The 12,941-nt window shown below is 38.8% G+C and overlaps 3 protein-coding genes across 5 annotated transcripts; 1 reads left to right on the top strand and 2 right to left on the bottom strand.

Annotated features, from left to right (window-relative positions):
• Positions 1-79: 79 nt before the first annotated feature.
• LOC117789411 (E3 ubiquitin-protein ligase Kcmf1) lies at positions 80-5,108 on the bottom strand. 2 transcript variants are annotated; one of them, XM_034628427.1, is made up of 8 exons: positions 3,855-3,872; positions 3,563-3,790; positions 3,152-3,398; positions 2,661-3,085; positions 2,002-2,262; positions 1,604-1,873; positions 1,289-1,539; positions 80-1,223 (listed from the first exon to the last, which is right to left on the bottom strand). In XM_034628427.1, the coding sequence occupies exons 3-8, from the start codon at positions 3,165-3,167 to the stop codon at positions 593-595; spliced, it is 1,854 nt and encodes a 617-aa protein (XP_034484318.1). In that variant the 5' UTR covers positions 3,168-3,398; positions 3,563-3,790; positions 3,855-3,872; the 3' UTR covers positions 80-592. The 2 variants fall into 2 exon arrangements, with proteins under 2 accessions (XP_034484318.1, XP_034484319.1); XM_034628428.1 differs by lacking the exons at positions 3,563-3,790; positions 3,855-3,872 and adding an exon at positions 4,956-5,108.
• Positions 5,109-5,813: 705 nt separating this feature from the next.
• Positions 5,814-6,186, bottom strand: LOC117790054 (splicing factor 3B subunit 5). Its single transcript, XM_034629301.1, has one exon. The coding sequence runs from the start codon at positions 6,109-6,111 to the stop codon at positions 5,854-5,856; it is 258 nt and encodes an 85-aa protein (XP_034485192.1). The 5' UTR covers positions 6,112-6,186; the 3' UTR covers positions 5,814-5,853.
• Positions 6,187-6,498: 312 nt separating this feature from the next.
• On the top strand, positions 6,499-10,924 carry LOC117790053 (loricrin). Of its 2 annotated transcripts, XM_034629300.1 has the most exons (8): positions 6,499-6,638; positions 6,900-7,310; positions 7,375-7,506; positions 8,316-8,460; positions 9,014-9,153; positions 9,231-9,503; positions 9,749-10,242; positions 10,296-10,924. In XM_034629300.1, exons 2-8 carry the CDS (start codon positions 6,911-6,913, stop codon positions 10,611-10,613), a joined length of 1,902 nt encoding a protein of 633 aa, XP_034485191.1. In that variant the 5' UTR covers positions 6,499-6,638; positions 6,900-6,910; the 3' UTR covers positions 10,614-10,924. The 2 variants fall into 2 exon arrangements, 1 of the variants encoding a protein (XP_034485191.1); XR_004617950.1 differs by lacking the exons at positions 8,316-8,460; positions 9,749-10,242; positions 10,296-10,924 and having other exon boundaries at positions 6,504-6,638; positions 9,231-9,324.
• Positions 10,925-12,941: the final 2,017 nt, after the last annotated feature.

The raw sequence follows: 12,941 nt of genomic DNA, 5'->3' as shown, positions 1-12,941 counted from the left end.
TCCAAAAGATTCAGAATGTTACGTATAAATATAACCAAATAGAATGTCTAGTTTCACCTGTAGTTTAATAATTGTAGAGTTCGTGCAGATTTGTTACTATAATTGGTTAGGATTGGTTTCGATAAAAATGATTCAATCAATTCGAATTGATTGTGCTACATCAATAGAACACTAGCGATTATTTTGCATTTTGTTTGTTTAAATTATAATTAATTCAATGATTACAATAATTTTAGCTCTCCGCACATCTCTGTTCATGTTTTTTTTTTTTATAATTATATAAATTTTAATATATTTAATAAACGATACATATAATATAGTTTTTGACGAAATTGCGGCGGCGGCTGCGGCTACTTTTGTTGTTGTTGTTACTCTTACGGCTGTGTTTGTTGTTGTTGCTGCTGTGGTGTTGGTGGACAATGTGGTATTGTGGTTGTTGTTGTGATTGGTATTGTGTTCCAGTTGTTGTTGTTGCTACTGGTGTTGACATATTGCTGATTTTATTTAGTCTGCAGCAGCTGCAACTTCTTGTTGTTGTGGTTGTTCTTTTTGTTGTTGTGGTTTTTTTTGCCGTTGTATAGCAACTGAGACACTACCTAGTATCGGGTATTTGATTTGTGTTTGCCGCCGCATTCGCATTTGCATTTTGTTTGTATTTTTGTTGTTGCTGCTGCTGCTGCTGCTGTGAACCCGTGGCAGTCTCTGCTGGTTGTGGCCGGCCTCGTCTTTCGATGCCACCTCGATCAGCTGCTATTGGCCTGCCGCCAGCACCAGCTGCACTTGCAGCTGCCGCTACTGCTACAGTTCCACCTCCTGCACCAACCATACCACCACCGACACCACCACCACCACCACCAACAGTGCCTCCTGTTGCTGCCGTGCCACTCGTTTGTGTTGTTGCTGATGTATTGTTGGCCTTTTTATTTTTGTAGCGATATTCATCGCATACGAAGTCCTCTGGTGAGGTCTGTTGCATTTGATTCACCTGTCGTACCACAGCACGTTGCTGTTGCTGTTGTTGCTGCTGCTGCTCATCTGCATTGTTGTTAAGCAGCGTCTCCTGTTCTTCCTGCTGCTGCTGTTGCTTTTGGCTATCGCCACTATTCTGCTCCTTATTTACATTATCACTCTTGGCCAAGCATTCACCATCATCATTGGCCGCATTCAAGTCCAGCTCCTCCGTGCAGAGCAACGATAAGAGCAGCGACTGCACAAACGTGGAGCTGGCCACAGAAATGAGAATTCATAAAATGTATGCCATGGAAAACTCTCACTCTATCAAACTTACCGGTTGGCGCGTTTACGCTCAACATCCGCCCACTCGGCATCTGTCAGCGTGGGCTGCATAAATTTGGCCAGCAAGTACTGGGATTGTGATGACTCGCCAGCTGCAGCTTGGCCGCCAGCTTGGCTAGCCAAGGCACCACTGCTGCTGCTGCCATTGGCCGTTGAAGCGCCGACAGTGCCAGAGCCGACGCTAATGCCCAGGGCATTGTTACTGACTCCGCTGCCACTGCTGATGCAACTGTTGCCGACCGCCTGCAAGAAAGATCAGATATCAATTTGAGATATTCATTTAATGATCGAAATACATCGTCAATACTTCTCTGGCGTTGAGGGTATTGGCGGCCAGGCTGCTCGACTGTGTCTGCTGATGGCTACTGGTCGATGCAAAGCTTGTGCCCACCGGCCAATCGCTAGTGCGCAGGTTGGGATGTCCACTCACACCACTGGCATTCATGCCACCACCATTGCCAACTGCAACGCCACCTCCACCTGCACCGCTGATCACCTCGGCCATGGTGGCATTCGAATTCGATGTTGAGACTATGGGATGCGTGCGTCTTGGCAGTCGATCAATTTGGCGCGATGCCTAAAATAGCGAAAACGTTAAATCGTAGAAGCAAAATTGTAAAATAGTTTCCCTTATACAATGCATATACACCATACACCATGATCAGAAAACCAAAACAAACAAACTAAGCAATAATCGCTTCTTACCGTTGCCTGCTGTCGATCCATTTGCATTTGCATCTGCAATTGTTGCAATTGCGATGTTGGTGGTCCGCCACGTCTAACGCCGGACAGCTGTGAGAGCAGCTCCGCAATGGGATCGACAGACTCGCGGCCCGATGGCGACAACGCCGACAGACCGCTCGACGAGCTGAAGTGCATATTGGAGCGTCGTGTTCGAGGTCCACCCAATGTGCGTCCAGGTATGCGACGCACTCCACCTCCATGCCGTATGGCTGAGGGCTCATCGTATAGTCTAAAGGTTAAGGCAATCCCAAATCTATTGTTTATCATACAATAATGTCATTAGTTAACGAAGAGAGCCAGAAGATTCATATACTCTCTTTCTACGCTCTAAAAACAACACCTTATAATGAATTTCAAAGTAAGCTAGCACCTGCCAATTTTATGTATAGATTGTCAAGTTTCAAATAAGCAAATTAATCGATTTATGAATAGATGTTGAATATTTAAGATTGTCTTGATACTCCTATTACTAAAGTTCAAGCAATTTGATTTTGTTTATCTATTCAAACTTCTTTGGAATATCTTTTGTGTTCCCAACTTTTATAAATGTTGTTTTGTTAACGAATAACTGAAATAGAATCAACATAGAAAATGTTCTGTGTGTGTTTTAGAATGGATATCAAAAAGGATATTAACTCTCGTGGTCCTTGCCGATGCTCCAATGTTAGATGACCAGCAAAATCATCTGTGACTAGGTTCGGCTCACCGCCTGGCAATCCGGCGCAAACGGGACAGACGACCTCCAAGCTAGTCTCCGTATGTTCAGCGGACACATGCTCCAATAAGGTTGCATCACTGAAGCCCATCTTTTTGCAATAAGGACACGTAAATGATTGGGGCTGATCCGTTGTTAGCATCTCACCGCCAAAATATAATTCAATATCAGAACGGGTAAGTATGCATTGCATGGGATGCTCGACCAGATGGCGAGTGGAGGTGACGCCATCCTCATAGCAATCGGCGCACAGATCATAATCATAACAGATTAAGCACTTGTATCGACGTCCATTAAAGTTACTTTTTAGACATGAATCGCAGCTCACACCTGAAATATGAAAATACAAATATGTAATAAAAGTAAATCAATTTTTATAAAAACGTTGCGAATTACCTTCATGACGACTCATTATTTAGCAGCAGCGGCAGCAGCAGAGGCAGCAGCAACGACGTCTTCACGTCCACTCGATAGACTCCGTTCCCTTTTAGGAGCAATCTACCGTTGACGAGATGACTGGAGATTTCGTTTTGATTTGATTTTAATAAATTTTCGGATGAGCTTTTAGTATTTATTCGTTTTTCGCACTTTGTTTTGTGTTGGAGATTTCTATGTACACATGTGTAGAATGCAAAAAAAAGAGCTGTAAGGCGAAATGGAAAAAAGACATTGACAATCACCAAATGTAAACAGATGACGACAAAGGAGAAAACGGCGAAATTAAGTAACAAGCCTAACACGCATACGCACCACTCACATACTAATGCACAATCACATACATACACACATATATATATATACACTCACGAATGCAGCCCGCCCTCGCAGATGCAAAGTTTTTTTTTCTTCTTTACGATTTTCTTTTCGCCTTTCTTTGCAAAGCTCACAGAAGACGATTACGGTTCTTTCTCTTTGGTGTTACCTTTCGCGTTTGTCGCCCGAAAATGAAATGCATAGAAACAGGCAGAAGGTATAAATCGCACTCTTCCCCACCTCCTTCTCCAACCATATATTGACAGCGCACACTACCACAAACTTAAGAGCAATAAAATTTTTCAATACAATTGAAGGCAAACGGGCAGTATAATATGATACATACATAAACACAGTGCACAATAATATTTTAGCACTATATATTACATATTTTAACCATGCACAGTAAACATTTATTTTTAACTTTTTCGATTCGCGAAAATTTTCAACTCATTCGACCCGTCGTCGTCGTGTGCTTTTGTGTGTCGCTGCGCTGTCCCCCTCCCCCACTTGCTTTTCTTACTAATGCTATGCCAAGTGCTGCCACATTTGCCAAAAAGATGGTGCAACAATCAAAGTTGAATTTACCAAGACACATCAGCTGCTCTTTGTAGTATGCATAAACAAATTGATTGTAAACATTTGTATCACTTTTATTATTTTATTTTCATTCAGCGCAATATATGCATGCTATCGCATCTGTGTTTCATACTGGCGTTGCCATTCATATGCCAAAACGTGGCAACGCTAAATCCAAATGCAAAAGCTTTTTGCTGTTTTCTCGTATAGCACTAGCGATGCTCGATATTAAAATAGGAACTGCGAGCTAAATTCGGATGGGCTGACAAGCTGATTGGCAGCTGATAAACGCACTTTACTTATTTGGATGACTTGCAGTGTTCGAAACACAGTTATGACAGGGGGTGCTGGGCTCGTTCGACTATTTCTGCATGTGCAATCATAGGTGAAAATTCAGTTGTCCAGATGTCAAGAAATTGTTATACTTTTTAGTATGTTAAATAACCATGACATTTACACACTCACAGCTTTCGCGGCTATGAATGTCGTTTTGTTGTAGGATTTTGCGATATTTTTAAGCATTTTGCGTTTTATGATGCATTCATCGGCGCACATTCATCTTTATGTAAATTTATATGAGTGTATGTATAACATTTGTACATATGTATACAATCTACGCAATTGCAAATGATTTCAGATGAAATCTTTGTTCGCCGCAAATTTTCATTGTTGTATATATAAAAATACGTTGCTCAGTCGACGTAGATTTTTTGTTGTTCCTATTGCACTTTATAGCAAATTCGCATTACACACTGACGCATGCTTGTGCATACATGCATACATTCATTCGAATATATACATTTTACACGTTCTCTTTTAATTTGTCATTTCACTTAAATTGTTAACATCACTTTGGTGGAACACGTACATATTATCTGTTGTGCTGCAACATTGACTAATTTGTTTTTTGTTATTAACTATTTAAATAAAACACTAGTAGTACTCAAATTAATATATAATTGAAATGAAAATAAGTTATATCGAGTTGAAAGCTTTTCCCGACTGCATCGGCAGTGCGACCACTGTTGCCAACTTAGCTATTTTATAGCTAGTTCTTGCCATTTTCAGAGTTCGCTTACTAGACAAATTTCAAATTGCTATTAGCTGGAAATCTGGCAATTAAATCACATTTTTAGGTAAGTTTTGCTATTAAAATTTTTGGTAAAACTGTGCAAAAATGCACACAAAAACAAATGCAGATGCTTTCCAGCCAGCAACTGCTATAAGCTTGGCAGCACTGGTGGGAAAAGCTGCCACCCGATCCAACGGTTGCCACCCTGCAAAATTTTTCGATCTAGCAACATGTACCAAAAATCAAATGTACAGTTGAAACTACGAAAATTCTCTTTTATTTTGTAATTTTTCTTAATATTGAAGATAGAATTTTATAAATTTTTGCAGAATTTTTACTAGAGTTTTTTTAAAATTTTTTTAGAATTGAATATTTAATTTCTCTCCCCATGGAGTGACGCACTACCAACCTTTGATCCAATTTTGAGTTTTAAATATTCATCAAATTACTAATTTTTTGCTAAGTTAATGCATTTTGAAGTTAGCAATAACTTAAATTTACATTTTTTCAGGGTGGCCGCACGCGGTCAGAAAATAGACAGAACTAGCTAAGTTGGCAGCAGTGCTGCTGCATAAGGATAAATATGGCTATCGCATTAAAATAATCGTGATAAGCCCAAAATGCTTCCCATCTCTAATGAAATAAACAACTCTGTTTTCATATAGAAAATGCCTATATTTTAATATTTATTGTTTCAATCTTCTAATTTTTCTGGCGGTGGTCCACAAGGCTGCAACATGCGTTCCATGAGATTAAACCGTACTCTTGCTTTCGATTCGTTCTCGGCTATGGCGAAATAATTTAGCATGTCATAATGTCCCATATAGCTGGCCAGTGAATCGCGGTGTTGATTTGTCAGCCACTCGAATTTGGTGGTATCCGCATGTCCAGTGCCAATATACTTGCTCTGCAGATGCTCCAATTGACTGTGTATGTTATAACGTTCACCCATTGTTTTTTTTAAATTTATTTTTTATTTGCTATTACTTTTTGCTTAGAACGTTTGCGGTTAATTGGCCACCTGGACCAAATATTGCCACCCGCTCGAAAAGCTGCCAACCTGTCATATTCTCCGATCTGGCAATATGTACAATTTTGGGTCAATTGTCAAAATTGGTAACTTAAAATTTGTCTACCTTCTTTTTTTTTAACAATTTCATAATTTTAAAGCTAGAATATTTAAAAATTTTGGCAGAATTTTGATTATACATCGATATATTCATTTTGTCGGATTAAACGAAATATTATACATTTTATAAAAAAGTTGGCTATTTTTTTTTTTGGTGAAATTTGGCTATTGTTGGGATGCTTTTCCAACACTGTTCGACCAGCAAAGTGAGTCTTTCTAATGAAGTTCATTAAATGAACTTGTTCTGAACGATTATTTGACGCGTGCTGCGCTCATATAGAAAATTTGTGCAAAAAGTGCGAAAACAAACTAATAAAGAATTCAATACAAATTCTAAACACTCCAAATAGGTAATTTACAATCTCTGCGTTTTCGTGTTTGGTACCCAATCGAATCTTTACTGTAAAAATTGGGTAAATATTGTGTTAAAAGTCTGCCGCCTACATGAAAATGAGACTGCACCAAAAACCAAAATGGCGTAAGCGGCGAAAAAAAAAACAAAACGTAGCGGCTTAAATAAAATCAATTCAAACTTAAATCCATATTGGTTTTTGGTGGTCAATTTAAATATGGAAACAGGCAATTATTGTTTTATTTTAATCCACAATTAGCAACAACGAGAATGTCGAACGCGGACGTGCAGTACAATCAGGGCTTTGTTCAGTCGCAGGACAACAATGATGACTATAACGATGACAATGATCAGCAGCAGGACGACGACGAGCAGTACGATAATGATCAGAACGATGGCGATGATGACTCCAATGTGAAGATCGGCAGCGTCGGCGAGAGTCCTAAATTCATTCGGTTGCGCGGTCTTCCGTGGTCGGCCACACACAAGGAAATTCTCGACTTTTTAGTCAATGTTGAAGTCATCAATGGGTCGCAAGGCATTCATCTGGTTACCAGTCGTGTGGATGGCAAAAACACCGGCGAGGCATATGTTGAGGTGTCTAGCCAGGAAGACGTCGAGGAGGCACGCAAACTTAACAGGGCTAGCATGGGTCATCGCTACATCGAGGGTAACTTTTATAACAGATCCTCAAACGGAAAGCCATAAATTTAACATAAAATTTGTGTTTACAGTGTTCACAGCCACACCAAAGGAGGCTAAGGAAGCCATGCGTAAAACCGGCGGTCACGGTCAAGCGTTTGTTGTTAAGCTGCGCGGTCTTCCCTATGCGGTTACGGAGCAACAAATCGAGGAGTTCTTTGCCGGTAAGTCAATTGACTGCCCTTGTGTGTGTGTGTCTATTCAATTTAAACGTATTTAGCGGGCAAAGGAAAATCCCATTGTTTGTACCGATTCGAATGCATGTTAAAACTCATATTGAGCGCTTAATTACTATACTACAATGTGAGTGTTAGTCTTGGGCTCCGTTTGTGTTGAGTGACCCACGTCTGGGTTTGTTGCATCCAAAGACCAGGGCTTGATATCGCTGTCACTCAAATATGCTCTCACAAAGCGCATTATCAAATCATTTGCAACACGTACACACACACACACTATTCTAATTTTATTTTTTTCTAACAAAGTATATTCATATTTCTTTGTTGTATTTTGGATTGTTAATAATTATAGATATGCATTGCATATTACAAATTAAAGTATAAATTTGTATCTGCAAATTATTATTTTCTTTCAATCTATCTCCTTGTTCTTACATACCATTTTTATTTAAATAGAAATTAAAGATGAATTTGATTTTTTATTTATAATCCTAAAATGTACACATTACCTTGAAAATCATTACAAACATTATTTATTTCATGGTTGTTATTGGAAGTCTTGTGTAAGATTTGAAAGTAGGTGGCGTTCTGAAATTGTGTTGCAATTCTTTGCGAACAGCAGGAACAACAATACGACAATTAAACACTACAACCTTTCTATATAAATATATATATATATATCAATATCGACCTTTCTTTCTCTGTATCTATCCTTAACCTTGCATTATATATCTATATATATATATATATGTCTCTATATATTTGTATAAATCTTTGTTGGTTATCGTCATGGGCAGGGTTGGAAATCAAAACGGATCGGGAGGGCATACTTTTTGTTATGGACAGAAGGGGTCGTGCTACTGGGGAAGCTTTTGTTCAGTTCGAAAGCCAGGACGACACTGAGCAAGCCTTGGGCCGAAATCGGGAAAAAATTGGGCACAGGTGGGTCTCTTACACATCATATTTACAGCTACAAGCTACAACATCAGCCAAGCCAAACATTCAACATTCAATGGTAAAATGAATACAAACAAAATATCAATATACTTTTAAATTGTTGCTGTTATATTAGTAAACTAGTACATATCATATTAAAACAAAGCTAACTTATATTTACATTCCTATTTCAGTAATCGATCAATTGATTTATTAAGCAACAATTTAATTGTCCAAATAAGTATATAATAGCACAGGCTATGGGTCTGGTTGGGTGCTTCAAGCGATTGAATTGCATATTAACCACAGAAGAAAACCTTTTGATAACTTCTATATAAACACGCATTAACTTTAACCTTATTATATTCTTAACAAAAGTCTCTGAATTGACTGTTTGTTTGTTAATCTAACCAAGGATACACATTATTGTGGATTATTGTGTAATTAAACCATAAATCAAACGCCGCTGGCCATAAGCATCCCTCACAATAAGGATGTTAATTTCTTAAAAAGCGCACCTAGTAATAATTTATGCTCTTGTCCTCTGCTTTGCTCCTAGGTACATTGAAATCTTCCGCAGCTCAATTGCTGAGATGAAACGTGCCACAGGCGGCGGAGGGGGCGGTGGACGTCCGGGACCGTATGATATACGTGATCGTGGCGCTAATCGTGGAGGCAACGATTTCGGCGGACGAAATGGTGAGTGATCTTGGTAGAACCATCGATTCTAAATGATTGTCAATCACTGATTATCAACCTGGAACATCTCTTTGCAGACTGGGGCAACAACAGCAACTTTGGTGTGGGCGCAAACAATATGTTGGGCTTTAATAACTTGCCCAGTTTAATGAACTCGGGTAATTTCGGCAATAATTCGGGTGGAGGAGGAGGCGGCGGTGGAAGTGGTGGCGGCGGCAACAGTGGCAATGGCAATGGCAACAATGGTAATTTTGGTCAAAACTCTGGTAATTTTGGCAATTTTGGCAATGATTTTGGCGATTTTAACAATTTCGGAAACAATCGCAACAACAACAATGGCAACAACTTCGGTAAGTGGCAACACCACCCCGCTCTTAAGAGAAGTGAAACCAAGTACCTCCAATCAAGCAATTCCGTACGAGTTTTATTGGCGGGTTCAAATATATATCAAGCATTAGGGGCAGAAGGTGCTACGGATGAAGCTAGGATCAGAGTAACTCACTATCTATTTGACATTTCTCGACAATCGCTCTGATTTTAAACTATTCAATTAATTCTATCCCTTGGAATAAAAAACTTTTCTCTGTTTTTGCAGATATGCCTGGAAACTTTGGTAACAACGGCGGTGGTGGAAGTGGCTTTGGCAACTTTGGTAACAACTCCGGCAGTGGAGGTGGTGGCTTTAACAACGGCGGGGGCTCCGGAGGCTTCAATAATGGAGGAAGTGGCGGTGGTTTCAATAATGGTGGTGGCTCCGGTGGAGGCTTTAACAATGGTGGTAACGGAGGAGGCTTCGGAAACTTTGGCAACAACTCCGGCGGCGGCGGAGGAGGCTTTAGCAACAGCGGCTTTAACAATGGTGGAGGCGGCAGTGGCTTCAATAACGGCGGCGGTGGTTTTAACAACGGAGGAGGTGGCGGCGGTGGCTTCAACAATGGTGGAGGAAGTTTTAATAATGGCGGAGGCAATTTTGGATCGGCGGGCGGAAATTTCGGTCCAATTGGTGGCGGTCGAAACAATGATGTCGAGTACTGTACGATCCACATGCGAGGTCTTCCCTATAACTCATTTGAAAACGATGTGTTCAAGGTGAGTAGAGATGTGCAAATCTATTTCGCAATCTTCAATCGTTTCCCTTGCAGTTCTTTGATCCCATTCGCCCTGCAAACGTGCGCATCAATTACAATAAAAAAGGCCTGCACAGTGGCACAGCTGACGCCTACTTTGATACATTTGAGGATTCACAGCTTGCAATGAAGCGCCACCGCGAGCAGATGGGCTCCCGCTATATTGAGCTATTCTATGATGGCAAGACGCGTGGCGGTGTGAACATCGGCGGCGGTGGAGGAGGTAATGGAGGTGGTGGCGGTGGCGTCGGCGGCGGCGTTGGTGGTGGAGTTGGAGTCGGTGGCGGCAACAATGGCGGCGGCGGCGGGGGAGGTTTCTCACGTCGCATTTGAGCGCATCCTTCATTTTAATTCCTTACATTCACATACGTTAATGTAAACGCAAGTATTTCATAAGTTTGTGGACCACATCCACATCCGTCGAGTAGCACACCTCACCTACAGATACGAGACAGAGATTGACAATGTCGATAGTGCTTAGAATAAAACATTTTGAACGCATAAAAAAATACATATAACGCATAAATAAATACTTTATTTAATTTAAGCAAAATTGTATCACTTAATTCAAACGGCTTACACTTGTACTTATGGAAATCGCAAATGTAAAGAACTTTATTGGCCAGAAAAACCAGAATAATATACATGTATGCAGCGTCAATTTTCTTTATTTCAAATACAACCAAGACATGACAAAACAAAAATTGTAAGCATTAATAATATAATAAAGAATAATAACAGGATGCGATGTAAAATATTTGATTTTATTAGATTTATTATTAGATTTCTGGACGAAATGAGCATTGTCTTTTCAAACAATTGTCTGTAGTAATCAAACTTTCGATTTGCGAGTATATAAATTTTTTCTTAGACTCGATATGTAAGTATGCAATATCGTTGAATTATTAATTCACAGTATTCTCTCATAATTGAATCGAGTAGATCCAAATGTGCTTGGGGCTTTCACAGTCCACGACCGACTTCAAGCTGCCTGTACTTTCCGGACAATACTAATTATAGGGTTATACTATATAGACGTCTAGATCAGCAATAGATATACATACAATACTATAGACTTGGTCAACAGACGCCATCACAGTTGCATTATTGTTTTTGTTTCTGTGATGAACGCGCGCAAATTCCGCAAATGTATATTTATTTGTGGAAGTTAAGTTTATGGATGGTTGAATGGAATAGGGAGTGTTGTGGTGAGGTGAGGTGATAGATTTTAATTTTGTTAAAAGCAGCTCTGGAATTAGTTGCGATCAAGTAAAAACAATAGCTTAAACTGCAAAAGTTTACCTAATGCACATTGTGTGGAATATTTGATAAATATAGAATATTTATCGTTACATTGTTTGCACTTCGACAATGTGTGAATTCAGATCGGTTGTTTTTCGCTATCTGAGCGTGAAACTGGTTAACATAACAGAATCGAAGTGTTAAACCGAAAGTCTTGAGGTAGTTACAGGTGCTTATTTAAATAACAGAATATAATGACTTCGTATATGTTAGTACGTAATTTCTGAAATATATGTTACCTAAAAATTTCCCATAATATCGGTCTATCAATATTTCCTGTGAAATTGTAAATTAAGTTAATAAAACTCATTCCCATTCACTAAAATTCACTATATCCATCAACTGGTGTAATTTTCAATCGTTCTAAAGTTATTTATAACTTTGATAATTGTTTTAAAATTGCTGTCATCATCTATGCCATAATTTACGATTACATAAATAGCAAGAGTCAATTGGGATTGTTTTATGAACATACATCTTATAAAGTAGGCATTTCTGTCATAAGGCATTGACAGGTTTTACATTTCACTTTCCTTCAAAAGCAAATCGACAGGTTTTGTCTCTCTCTTTCTCTCTCTGATAGATAAGTTTTGGATGACAATGATAATTCTTTCTAATTATGCCAATAAAATACATATTGTAGAACATGCCCAAAATAGATAATGATGGTGTCACATTATTATTACGTAAAATCGGTTTTAAGGCGTCTATAAATTTTGTATACCATTTTCTCAATCTTATTCGAGTATAATAAGTACATAGAACAAAAGTCTGAGGGATGGGTCCCATTTAAGTTGTGGGCATAATAAATTATCATGACTTTTTGAAAGATATATACCGCTAGGCTCTCAAATCACAAAAGATCTTTACGCGAGTCAAAAATTATATCGTTCTAATCAGTTGCACCTATTTGTTGAGCTATTTATTCACTTCTCAGTGAGAAAACAACGGAAAAATTTACAACTGGTATGAGTTGTGCTGTTTAATACCCTGTAAGGGGTATATAAAGCGTAAAATAGATATTATAAGTTGATACAGGTCGGCAGGTGCGAGTGTTAGAGTCAATCAATTTAATTAGAATAGCTAATTATATAGGTTTTTTGATTTTTATTAAATTCCATCATTATAGAATTTGAACTTTAAGCTTAAATATACTTGTTATATTATTTGTGCTTAGATATGTAGGTGAAACATTGTATTATGGTATCTCAGTACAGGGTAGATCATAGTTCAACAATGTTTTTAAAATTTGAATTTTGCGTTGACTTTAATCTGATTGCGTCGGCGTGTGTGGAAATTATTTATGAAAGTGCTCGTAATTTATAAATCAAATCATATCGTGTTTAAATTTGCAATTTT

This window comes from Drosophila innubila (assembly GCF_004354385.1).
Source record: "Drosophila innubila isolate TH190305 chromosome 3R unlocalized genomic scaffold, UK_Dinn_1.0 2_E_3R, whole genome shotgun sequence".
Lineage (NCBI taxonomy): Eukaryota > Metazoa > Arthropoda > Insecta > Diptera > Drosophilidae > Drosophila > Drosophila innubila.
Note: the sequence above shows the minus strand (reverse complement) of the source record. Positions and strands in the feature narration are given on the sequence as shown.

What these genes read in the sequence shown, in the direction of transcription:
- LOC117790053 (XM_034629300.1), top strand. Translation starts at nt 6,911, where the DNA reads ATGTCGAACGCGGACGTGCAGTACAATCAGGGCTTTGTTCAGTCGCAG. An exon ending in CGGGAAAAAATTGGGCACAG is followed by an intron (nt 8,461 to 9,013) that starts GTGGGTCTCTTA and finishes CTTTGCTCCTAG; the next exon opens with GTACATTGAAATCTTCCGCA. An exon ending in TTGAAAACGATGTGTTCAAG is followed by an intron (nt 10,243 to 10,295) that starts GTGAGTAGAGAT and finishes TTTCCCTTGCAG; the next exon opens with TTCTTTGATCCCATTCGCCC.
- LOC117789411 (XM_034628428.1), bottom strand. An exon ending in ATACCCTCAACGCCAGAGAA is followed by an intron (nt 1,540 to 1,603) that starts GTATTGACGATG and finishes TCTTTCTTGCAG; the next exon opens with GCGGTCGGCAACAGTTGCAT. An exon ending in GAGCGTAAACGCGCCAACCG is followed by an intron (nt 1,224 to 1,288) that starts GTAAGTTTGATA and finishes TTCTGTGGCCAG; the next exon opens with CTCCACGTTTGTGCAGTCGC.
- LOC117790054 (XM_034629301.1), bottom strand. Translation starts at nt 6,111, where the DNA reads ATGGGTGAACGTTATAACATACACAGTCAATTGGAGCATCTGCAGAGC.